The following is a 12434-nucleotide window of genomic DNA, read 5'->3' as shown; positions in this document are numbered from 1 at the left end:
CAAAAGAAATCAGAGGGGGGAAAGAGTAAACCATTCCACCTTTGGAACAAGTAACAACTATGTCTTCTACTTACTGAGTTCCCAACCTGTACCAATATTTTGTTGTATCATTGCTAATCTTTATAGAAATTCTCTTGGCAGGTATTCTTGTTCTTACTTTTATAGTAGAGCAAACTTTATCTCAAAGAACTTTGGTGACTTATTCAAGAAAAAATAGAGCCAGAATTTGAACCAAGTTTCTTTTATTCCAAGCCTGTACTTTTCCATTTTGAGAAAACAATTCCATCTCTACAAAGAGTAGTAGAAATATCAATGTGTCATCTCTGAACACTAACAATCCCTTAATTTCATGATACAGCAACTGAAATACTGCTAGGCAGTACTCTTATTCTTTTGCATCTGCCTTCTCTATAACCTGATGTCTGAATGTTGCTTCAATAAAAAATTGTCTTAGGTATGATAATGCTATTGTGGCTACGTAGGAGAATATCTTACTCTTAGGGGATGCACACTGAGATATTTAAAGGTAAAATGCCATGGTGTCTACAACTCACTTTTAATGGTTCAGCAAAAGTATACACACACACACACACACACACACACACACACACACACACACATACACACAAGCACACACACACCCCAACACCTGAATAGTGAGAAGTAATGCAAGGTTAAGAAAAGGTACCTAGAGCAAGGGTAGGAGTAGAAAGAGTCCCGGAAGTCATGGAAATTTTTATTTACCTTAAATGTGAAATTTGCATCAAATATTAGTTCTTTTTCATGTCCTGTGATTCCTCCATTATAAATTACTTGGCATCTTGTGGCTGGTTCTGTCTTAGGGAGTTTGAAGAGGCGAAATGTTGCAGAAACAAAACGACAGTCACCTAAAAACAGAATTTATTCATGGCTCATCTCCAGCATCTGAGCTATAGTTTGCTCAGTAGATGAGAAGCATACATGTTATAAAGAGAATTTTCTTTTTTGCATGCTATCAGTTATCTTTCTGGACACTTCACTCTATTTATTGAATAACTTTAAAGTGCTTAATTAAATGCCAAACTTCGGGAGGTTGCCATTCAACAGGAGACAAGACGGAGATTTCCAGCTGATGCAAAGCCTCACTCAATGAGACTCACTCACTAGACACTGAATAATCACCAGATTGAACCACTCGGTGCGGTTACAATATTCGCTGCTGCTGTTTCTTACCAATCACTCTTTCTAGTTCCTTGTTTTGAACTGTAATGAGATTGGCAGAGACCAAACGTGGAGGGCAGAACCCAATCTTTTGGGCAAAGATGGCAAGGTCCTTCCAGTACAAAGCACCACCCAGGCACTCACCTAAAAAAAAGAAAAACCACAGACCAATCAATACAATGAGGTATTAAGGGAATTACTCTTCTATATAATTGCCCAGGATATGGTATTAGTTAAAACACGGGTCCCAGAAGTAGACGAAAGATCTGAATGTCCCCCCCAAGGTCTAGAAAGTCACAGTTAAAACCAAGTATACAGTTAGCTAATGGTCTCTGGGAACCATTCTTCAGGACAGTCACTAATGCAGCGCTTCCACCCAGCTGCTATCATGATATTCATGTGTATATTAGGTCACACTCTGAAAAGTACTATGTAATATGAGTAAAAAAGCATAACAGAGAAATTACAAAATTGTCTTTTAGCTCCAGATTAATCTCATAGTGAACTGATCCTAAAACAAAAACTACTACCAATGCTTGTAAGGCATTTTTCAGTTATTCAACAAATTAGAAACAACCTAAATGATCCCCAATAGAAAAATGGCCAAAAAAGTATGGGACAGCTATGTAATACAGTTGGATAACACAAACATTTAAAACATTTTTTTTTTAATTTGAGGCTTAGGAAATATGCTGAATAAAATTAGAAAATTTAATTCTCTCTATCATGTCCCCAATTTTATTATACACACACATTTAAAAAAATTGGAACGACAGACAGTATACTAAAATACTAAAGAGGCTATTGCTGGGTTATATGACTAGTAATTTTTTCTTCATCTTTTTGTATTTTCCAGCTTTTTAACAATATCCATATATCACTGTACAGTAAGAAAAATGTTAATTTATTTTAAAAGTAAGAATTTGGGATCTCATAGATTGACCACAAGCATGCATTTATCTCCTCAATTTTCAGAGATTCCATTAAAATGACAATAAGGGAACAAACATGGTGAGAACATAAGGCTACCAAGAGAGCATCCATTGCGGAACAGTTACCTGCATTTCCACACTACAGTTTTCAAAGTGTTTTTCACATTCAGTAGCTCATTTAGTCCTTCTCAACAGCCCTATGTGGCAGACTGAATTATCATCTACATTATACAATTTGAAAAACAATGACTCACAGAGGTTAACTGCATTGTCCATGGTTATACCACTTTTGAATGGCAGAGGAGGGATGGAACCTAAGCCTCCTAACCTAATCCTACGTGCTCCCACATCACAAAGCCTTGTCCTGGAATTAACAGAATGGAGCTGTGCACATAAACAAACACCTACCCCATAAAACTTTGTGTGTCCTGATTTCTTCTGGCAATTCAAGGCTAGCATAGACGTCACTGAAATACAGCTCCCCACCAAGCTGCAACAGCAGGATTAGTCCAAACAAGGTTAAAGATTACCTTAGTTCCAAAGAGCAAAGAAAGGAATGAGAGGGTAAAATCAACTTAATGAAACAGAAATGCTTGCGCTGACCTTTAGAGAACAAACACAGCTGCCTCCCTAAGTGACGAGCAATAGCCTAGAGCCACGGTTTTTTTTCCATGCACTACCCAACAGGTAATAAAACAGCATTCCAAGAGTGTCTCTCTCACAAATAAAGATACTCAGGTTACCTAAATTTTTAGTCAACCTGAACCAAATGCATCCCCAGGTGATTACATAACTAACGGAAGCAGTAAACAATATTCATAAACTCTTCTCCTTTAAAAAGCATATCTTTTGTAATGTTGTTATCTATTTTTATAATAATACATTATGCTTTAAAAACATTGTCCTTAAAATCTCAGACATAAGAGTAATCAGGAATTTTAAGATTTTATTTAGCTAATTTCAAGAGCATGGAAGTCTAGATTCTACAATAATGCCTTTACCTTTTACAGGTCCATCTTGGTGAAGGTAGTGAGCTAGTCTATAAAATGGCATATGAATTAAGACATTATTAAATCATTTCTACATGGATGTTCTTATTTGATCTCTATGACAGCCTTGTAAACCAAAAATCTCAGAATCTTTTGTCTTCTGTCATGAAGATACATATCTCATGATATATACTGAGGGTATGAAGCCTTTAGAAAGTAGTGCGTGTAGAAGTGCCATCTTCTTTAACTTCCCAAAGATCTGGAATCCTCATAAAGAGGAAATAAGTAGCTCTGAGAAACACAGTACGAGCTAGAAGAGTATTATATTCACAGCAACTGTTAGCAGTCAGTGAAAAGGCCCTTGCGGCTCTGCAGATGTATTCTAGGATCACAGAAAGCAGCAGGTAGGAGAGAGACAGCCAATAAAACATTTTAACATGTTCAGTGACAATCGTGACTCTCAGATTAATTATCTTTTGCAACCTGAAAGGAAAAAGAATCCATATCTAGGGTATTCCAGCCAGTCCCCTTTTTTTGCCACCCCCTTTTAATTTGATAGATATTAAGAGTTTGTCTGAATTCTCAGCTCAAGGGGGCAAGAACAGGACAGATGCCGTCTGCTCACTGATGTTGAAGGATCCCTTGTCTCCCTCTGCCCCTCACCTTTAGCGCTCGATATACCTCCCAGAGCACTTGTTGTTTATCAGGAACCAGGTTTATGACACAGTTTGATCTAAAATAGAACAAAGGCAATGACAAACAAATCTGCACCCTACTCTGAGATCTGTAAATCCTTTCTTAGTCCCTGAAGGTGACTTCCACCATTCTCTCAAAGATACATCATTCTTCCTGCCTCCCTCCCCACCTCCCCACACTCAACTTTTTCTCATAAGAAAAAGATAAGAGAAAGACAGAGTGTTTAAAGTCTCAATAAATTGTTAGCAAGTTTGAGTGTACAGAAAAAAAAGAAATCAGGCATGCTTCTTACTTGCTTCTGCCCTGATGACCACCATGTAAAATGAAGCCTGGGCCCAGATGCCGACTGCATAAAGCATTTCTTATGCTACATGTCAACTGGCTAAATTCCTCAAAGGCAGCTTTGCTAAGGCTATCACTTGGGCAAGATTTGACAGCAACTCAAAGGAAAAAGAGAAACACAGAATCCTATAATTTGCCATGAAAATAATCCTAAAGATAACAGGCCAGTGTGTATTGTACGAGCAGACTCAGTGGTTTCGTTGGTCCTTTGGGCTTATTGGTTTACGGTTAAATTTAAAATAAGGTTCCTCCCAGGCTAGCCTGTTCTGTGGCCAGTGGGCTACAATGGCTCAGACCAGCTCTCTCCCTTTATTAAATCGTGCTAAGTTTGGTGTAACACCCTGCATGACTGTTAATCAGCAAGAAGTGGTGCCACTTGTGTGTTCAATAGGAAATGGGCTATATGCATAACAGTAAGGATATAGGGATATAGACCTACATAACAATATCATAACTCTCATTCTGGATTCCGGCTTCTTCCAGCTTTTCTATGTAGCCATGAATAAAAGTCACATTGGCTATCTGGAAGCCATATTTTTCCATGTGATATTCAATATGCTTTTTAGCCACTTCAACCTAAAGGAAGAAAAATACAGATTTGATAATCAACATTTTTTAAAAATACACACTTTTTTTCCTAAAATGTTCCTATTGCTAATGGAATATACTTCCCCCAGACTACTTTGGCTAAGTATTCAAGGTTCCTCTGGGCATGCAGGATATACTACAGCCTGGGACAACTCAATGGGACATAAGCTCCCTGTTTGATACATGGGTTTTGCTTGAATAAACTCTTTACTCAATAACAAAATCTTTCAAGATAGACAGCAGAAGGGAGGAAAAAAATCAAACTCCACTGGGTCATCATGATGTTCATATATCAGCTCAAACCTCTGACTTTGTGTTTTCCCGAAAAGCCCCTAATGGTCAAAATTCTCAGCTTCCAGGGCAGGAAGCACTAGTTGTACCAAAGAGCATTGCTTTTAGCAGCCTTCTTAAATTATCCTTGAAGGCTCACAAGGAAACGACTTTATCTCTAAAAGAGCACTTTTGAGAATGTTTTCCTCCTTATCCTCCAAATCATCAACTCACCTGACCTTCTGTCATGTCTATTCCAGTGACACGTCCCTTCTCACCAACCAGCTGACTAAGTGCATAGCAATCTCTGCCACTTCCACTACCCAGGTCCAAAATCCAGCAGTTTTCCAGACGCTCAGGGATGACCAGACCACAGCCATAATACCTGGGAAATACAAAATATATAGATATTTTCCCTCTAGAGACCAGAAATTGTGGAACCACTACATCTTATAAATCCTTCCTTCCTCTTCCCTTTTTCTCTTCTTTTTCATCATTCTTTCAATTTCTGTTTGGGTGTTTAGTCTCCTCCACTAAACCGGAAGCTCCTGAAGGCTGGGACTCCAACTGCTTCACTTACCATTGTATGTTGGGCACTGCACCAAGTCTTGAGACAAGCTATGTAGAATACTGGTTGAATAAATGCATTTAGACATTAGCTGAGCATCTAATGCAGGTTCAGGGCTGTGCTGGTTACTGAAGAAGAAATTTAGAACAATTTCTTGTCCATAGGTGTATTTAACTGGGGAGGTAACACGTGAGCACAGAAAACATTTTCCATGCGTCATTGACAAGCTGAGCGATACAGGCAGCGAGTCCTGTAGTGCTTTGAGGAAGCGGGGCTGGAGGATTGGAGAAAGCTTTGCAAAGCAGGTAAGACATAGGTGGGGTAATGGATGGGCAAGATTTGGAAGGCCGACAGGAGAGAAGGCATTCCAGATGGTAACTGCACGCTGAGAGGCACAGATCACCTTGGCGGTGCTGATGGCAAGAGGAAGGGAAAGTTCTGCGGAGAGTAGCATAGTGCATCACAGGGAACCAAGGCTGGTTAGGAAGGTAGGGCCAAACCGGCCAGTCTTCCATGTCAGGACCGAGGAGTGTGACTGTGACCTGCTAGTAAAGGCGGGTGCGGTGGGGGTGGGGGTGGGGTCATTGGGGGTTCTTAAACAGAGCAGTCAGGGGAGGAGGGCTGTGCTCTACCAGTTTTATGGGAGAGGCAAGCTGGCCGATCGGAGGTGGGTTAATCCTCTCGTGACTGGCATCTCTCTTCCCCGCCTCTCCTCCTTACTCCGCCCCTCTCTCTAAAGCTGCTATCTGGGGTCTTCATGGGGGCAGCAGAGGGCACTCTACCTCAAGGCTACTTCCTCATGTACGTTCTGCAGGGCTTCCCGGATGTGCTTGGGGACCGGCCTGGCTGTGGTAATGCAGGCATTAGTCTGGAGGTCCGCCGTTTTCTTCAGCACCTGTCCATAGTAGGTCTGACCCAGAGGCCAATAGTTGGGTAAGGAATAGGGAGAATTAAGAGCTGGAGCTGGTGCCCACTGGGAGAAGGGCCACCATCCCCCCACCCCCACCCATCAGACCTGGCCGCCGTTCCTCCCAACAGAGCTCTGAGGCCCCACTCTGCCCTGCGCGCCCGCCGCAGTTCCTGGGGGCAGGGGCGTGGGCCTGGCCGAGCCTCCGAAGGCCTGGTGCTCCCGCGCCTTCCTTCTGCCAGGCAGCAGACAGCACCATCTGCCTGGTGGGCCAGGCTCCGCCTCTGCCACTCCAGGCCCTGCTGCTCACCTGCACGTCCTTCCTGATCTCAGCGTCGCCAGGGGCAGCCACTGCCGGGAGGGGAAAGGGGGAGCTGAGAGGCGAAGGCGCTGAGCACCCGCGCTGGGAGGGCGTGCGCCCAGATTCAGGGGGCTAAGGGGCAGGCAGCAGGCCGGGGAGCGTCGGCGGTGGAGAGACGGGTCGGGGGACGCGGCAGGGCTGAGCGCCTGCGTGGGAGGCCTGCCCTGGGAGCCGCGCGGGGAGGCACACTTACTGTCTCCCAAGTCTCCAGACTCTTGGACTTGGACCCTTGAGACCCAGCCCCGCAGAGGGCAGGGCTGATCCCTGGCCAGAGGGCTTCCGACCCACAGGGCTTCAGGGATCCACTTCCGCTTCCACCCGGCGGCGCCCACATCTCTGGACCCAGTGTCATCCAGACTTAGTCTTTTCAACCAGGAACAGGCTACTACCATTCATACCATCTTCCTTTATTGTTCCACTGTATAAACCTCATTACTCTGACGCAAATGAACACTGACACATATGATTTTCCCCTTTGGGGGATGAAGTCACCTTTTCTCCATCTATTTTTCGAAGTCAGATCACTGAGATACAACTCACATCCAGTAAAATTCATCTTTCTTTAGGGTACAGTTCTGTGAATTCTGATGAACATCACCACAATCAAGGCCGTCACGCAAAAGTTTCTTCATGCCCCTTTGCAGTAAATCCCCTGCTCCCAACCCCAACTCCTAAACCATAGAACTGTTCTCCCTGCTGTTCCAGAATGTCATAGCCATGGAATCATACAGCACAGAGCCCTTCTCAGTCTATTCTGATTTGTATTTAGGAAAGCAATTTTGCTAAGTTAGTATTTAACTAACATCTAGTAATTTTTGGTCAATTCACTTGTTTTCTAGGTATTGTTATTTGATCTTGCAGGACGTTTTTTTTGTTCTTCTACCCCCATTATTTGTGTCTTGCTTCCTTTTGTGGTGGTGAAGTATTTCTATTCACTAGAATAGTAAGGAGCTAAGGGGCTCCAGGTGAAAGATATCTACAGTGGAAGATTCACCATTTTTCAGTCTCATCTGCCAGGAACAATCTCTTCTGATGTCGGTTAAATATTAATGGGAAGGTATAGTATTTTTATATCTTTAACGAGTTAAATCCATGGAAACAATCCTTGATGGAATATTTTTATAGGTTAGAGTATTTCCTACTATTGTGTAAAATTACAGATTACCAGATTTTTTGGCAATCATACAATGGTGAAAATACTCCTAAATATTAGTTTTCAAAATTCTCTCTCTATAAAATTAGTTCCTTTAGGAAAGCAGTCACTTTCTCACTCATTGTTAAAATGGTATCTTTATCTTGAAGAGACAGATTAGTGGGAGGTTAAGGAAAGGGCTCTCTCATTTCCAACTTGTTCACTTGTACTGCTTGATTATATTATCTTCAATTTGTGGTCATTCACAAGAATCATTTGATAAGCCTTATATCCACTTAACCACACAGATGAACTGCAATAAAGCAAATCACCATCAAATTATTCCCAGTTTTCCCTTAAAAGTCTAGTGTGCAGGGCTGATTTTGGACCAGATTGCTTGTGACCATCTTTCATTCTGATTGGTCAATACCTCAGCCACAGGTTTTTGTTTAGTTTTGCTGGCTATTATCACCCTGTTAAATGACAGGTACGCTATGTAGATGGTATATACTACAAGACCAATTTACAGCTCTCATATCAAGCCATATTTTAAATATCAGAAGGAACTGATTTCTTTTTTAATGTTAAAACATAAGCAGAAAGTTTCATATTTTCTTCCCTTGCCTCCAGGGATGCCCTTGTGCATACCTCCTCACATCCCACCTTGAAGCTACTGGCCTGATAATTCCAGGATGGTCCAGAAAGGTGGGTTTCGGTTCAGTACACAGAATCATCTTTCACACAGAGCTTTCCAAAATGGCCAGCATCCCTAAGGATTCCCCCAAAATTGGATGCATTCAAGCTAGATGACCAACTGGAAGTTTACTTGTGAGCGATGCAGTAGCAGGGGTAAATGGCTTGGATCCAATTACTTCCAAGACCCTTTCTTTTGTAGTATGTTAAATGCTAGAAATGACAGGTAGCACCCTTGTTTCTATTTATAAGGAATTTAATAGATAATACAGAGATAGACTAGTAGTCAAAAGACCTACCATCAAACTCAGTGAGTGACCTTAGGTAAGTTATTTCATTTCCTTGGCTATGTTCATCTGTGAAACATGGAACCAGAATTTCATCATTTTGGAAGCACCTAATAGCTGCTATTCTGGGGGTCTAGGAGTCTTCCTCCTTCATCAAATATTGTATGTTGCTTCTTAGTTTTTGAAACATACTATTAGAAAGAAATTAGTTTTCATTAGAAATAGAAGCTGAATTTTTTCAAATGCCTTTTTGGTGTACATTACAGTGATAACACAATTTTATTGTTTCTTATTAATATAATGTGTCTTGCAGGATTATATCAATTTTGTAATTCCGGAACTATTTTGGCAATTCTTCAAAATATTTCTCTATTCGATTTTTCTGAGATTTATGAGGACTTTTGCATCTATGTTCATAAATAATCTCCGAAATTTCCTTGCTAATATCTTTTCTTTTTTTTTTTTTAATGAAGTTCACATTTACTTCAGCAAATGAACTGGGTATCTTACTATCATTTTCTATACTCTGGGAGTATTTGGAAATTATTTGTTCCATCATTGGAAAAGTCTCAGGAAAACCATTTTTCTTTTGGAAGAAAATGACAAGATTTTAATTGGTTATTTTTGACAATTTATGGATTATTTTTCATAACCAGTCTGGATATATTCTCTTTGAAATGTCAGTTTTGTAATATTACATCTTTGTAAGGAGGTACACATTTTGATACTAGTGTTACTAGACCCCCAAAGACCAGGTTCTTGAATTTCAATGTGATAGAAATAAACACCAAAATCAAAAGATAGAAAGCAGACAGAATTTACTACAGATAGCTGACAAGAAAGAGAGAGGTCAGGCCCACTGGAAAGGAAAATGGTGTGGGGTATATAAAGGCAGTCTCTGAAGGTCCAGGGGTTCTGAGGTATGCAATGATCAATCTTTCTTAATGTTTTCCTGCCAATATGTCTTCAGGTAAGGCACTACTCTGACGTTTGACAGACATCAGTTTATAATCTCACAGTCTGTTAGTCAAAAGGTTCCTTTTGATGCCCTAGAATAGAGGCTTTCAGGAGAAAACAATGTTAATAATAAATCGTCACAGGTCAAGTGACCTAAAACTTGTGCTTGATCAGGTGCTAATGTTTTCAAGTTAGGTACATGTCTCAAGATGGAGGCTCATTCCAAAATGCAGTCCCTCTTGTTCAATTGCTGCCTGCTTCATTTCCCCTCTGGGATTTTATTCTCCTTTTCATAAGGGGTGATGAAGCCCAAAGGTCTGTCTTCTGTAACTTCTTCCTGCTAGATGGGGCCATAAATCCTCATACTCGGGAGGAATAGAAGTATCTCCCTGATTGACCAAAGGATCAGTAGAGGACTGGACTTTCCAGAGTTGGGACTGGCTGAAAGCTGTGAACCATTATTAGCTAAAGCTGAAGTTGTTATAACCTGCTGTTGAAAATAAACTCAGGTACCCAGACTTCATTTTTCTAAAGATTGGCAACCTTTGAGATTCTCTGTTAGGGTGTCATAGAAACAATAACCAAAACCAGTCTTGAGAATAGGTCGGTTCAGTGAGTCGGCTGTATCTCATTTCAGGACACAGTCTTGTAGGCTGGCTCCCAAAGTTAGGCCTATCTTTTCTAAGCAATCAGAGGCATTTCTACAGGAGCAAAAGAAAAACAAGGTTGATGGTTGGAGCAAATCATAAATCCAGTGTCTGAGGCCTGAGTGCTGCCAGTGAGATTTTTAGATGTCAAACTTTAAGCATCTTCACAGACAGGGTGAGTCCATGCACTGGTAATTTGATTTTCCTCCTTTGCATTTTGGATGTCTTTGGTGATCTTTCCGAATGGCCCACACAGTAACAGGTATGGAGATTATCTAAACATGGGCTGTCTTGAAGATGCCTCTGAAGTCTGTGTCAAATCCCCTAGCTCTAGCTTGCAGAGCTTCAGGGAAAAACACAAGTTTAATTCTTTGTGTTTCTAAACCAAAAGGATGGGAGAAAATTGGAAACATTAATTTGGAGAGTCATAACCAGGTATTTGAGGAAACCAGGAGAATTCAAGATCTAGTACAATTTATTAAGCAAACAGAAAGCCCTCAAAGACAATTAATCAGAGCTAGACTTGAATATGCCAAAAGGTGTGTTAATAAAACATAATTTTTCTCTCTAAACTCGCCCTCCTATTTATGAAAGATAACCATTTGTTTCCAAGTTGAGTCCAACTTGGAAATTAGGCAGCTCTTGTCTGGGTAGGTCTCACCCCTTGCGCTAGGTGAAACCTCAGCCCAGCCAGGGAAGGATTCTTGACTCTGATTAAGAAATCTCGACCAGGTCAGACAAGATGCAGGTAAGGAAGGAATTCATTAAGGTAAGAGTAGTAGTGAACGGCAGCAGCCGTGCAGGCAGTAGAGAGCAAGGAAGAGCAGAGGGAGGAAAGGGAACTGCTCGGCATAGGGCAGAGCCCTTGCCCACTCCTGAAGCCAGGGTTACCTGGTGTCCAGGGTCTGCTTGAATCTGCACAGCATCAGAACTAAGCCTCTACCACCCCAGTATTTGGGGGAGCCACAGAGCACTGGATGAGTGAATTTATGTTCTGAGAACTTCCACTTCCCTACTGGTCTGAAATAAAACAGGGAGAGAGAAAAGGATTGTGTTAAGACTAGAAAGCTGAATGAAATAGCAAGGTGACAAAGACACTGATACCAGAGGTGGAGGTCGGCGAGTTCTTGTCTTTATCATGGAAAAGAGTTCAGAGACAAGTGCTATCAGCTTATAGAACAGAAAATTTAGTTGATATAAGACAGTACACACTCCCACAGGAGTGCAGGCAACCTCAGAAAGGAAGTACACTTAAGGACTTAGGGTTTGGGGTTTTATAGTGCCTTTTGGGTAGGGTTGAGTATGAGGCATTAAGTATACAGGTGATCCATAATTCATTTAAAGTTTTGTCTCAAGAATAGGGTTATTTAGGTGACTGTGTTGGTCTGGATCTCGGCATTCTTAATCCACAGAGGTCATTTACACTGCAGAGGTCTATAGCCTGTCCTGGTTACAAAAGTACTTAATTGATTAAGGGACTGGAAGAAGAGGAAAACAGCATATAGATTAAGTTAAAGAATAAGCTGAGCCCTTTTCACAGGCTAAGTAGGTTTTATAATGGCATGACCTCGTCCCATGTCCCTGCCCTACCTCACAATTATTTACGTAAGTGCAGCAAGAATAGTGATTGACCATACAGATATTTTTTAATCTGCTTTACTGTTACTTTTTCATAAGGAACCTCAGACTGAATTTTGAAAAGGCCAGGAAAGCCAAGCCAAGGACTTTGCCATCAGTTTGCCTATAGTACATACATGGTTTGGGTTACTTCCCCTCTCCTTAAATATCCTGAGGTTCCGGCACCTGACAAGAACTGACTTTGTTTACTCGCCTGGGGAGGCTGCTGGGAACTCTGTAAGCAAGAT

General features: G+C 41.4%; 1 protein-coding gene across 4 annotated transcripts in view; it reads right to left on the bottom strand.

Annotated features, from left to right (window-relative positions):
* Positions 1 to 11561, bottom strand: part of AS3MT (arsenite methyltransferase) — a 38938-nt gene extending 27377 nt beyond the window's left edge. Inside the window, exons 1-10 of one of the 4 annotated variants that reach the window (XM_057506264.1) lie at positions 11461 to 11561; positions 7047 to 10623; positions 6803 to 6843; positions 6368 to 6495; positions 5252 to 5402; positions 4599 to 4735; positions 3785 to 3854; positions 2541 to 2622; positions 1213 to 1344; positions 745 to 887 (exon numbers count right to left, since the gene is read on the bottom strand). In XM_057506264.1, the coding sequence (XP_057362247.1) occupies positions 745 to 887; positions 1213 to 1344; positions 2541 to 2622; positions 3785 to 3854; positions 4599 to 4735; positions 5252 to 5402; positions 6368 to 6495; positions 6803 to 6843; positions 7047 to 7245 (1083 nt within the window). In that variant the 5' untranslated portion in view covers positions 7246 to 10623; positions 11461 to 11561. The other 3 variants (XM_057506265.1, XM_036898405.2, XM_057506263.1) reach the window with 3 other exon arrangements.
* Between the last annotated feature and the right edge of the window lie 873 nt (positions 11562 to 12434).

The sequence above is a fragment of the Manis pentadactyla genome, chromosome 8, assembly GCF_030020395.1.
Source record: "Manis pentadactyla isolate mManPen7 chromosome 8, mManPen7.hap1, whole genome shotgun sequence".
Classification (NCBI taxonomy): Eukaryota; Metazoa; Chordata; class Mammalia; order Pholidota; family Manidae; genus Manis; species Manis pentadactyla.
Note: the sequence above shows the minus strand (reverse complement) of the source record. Positions and strands in the feature narration are given on the sequence as shown.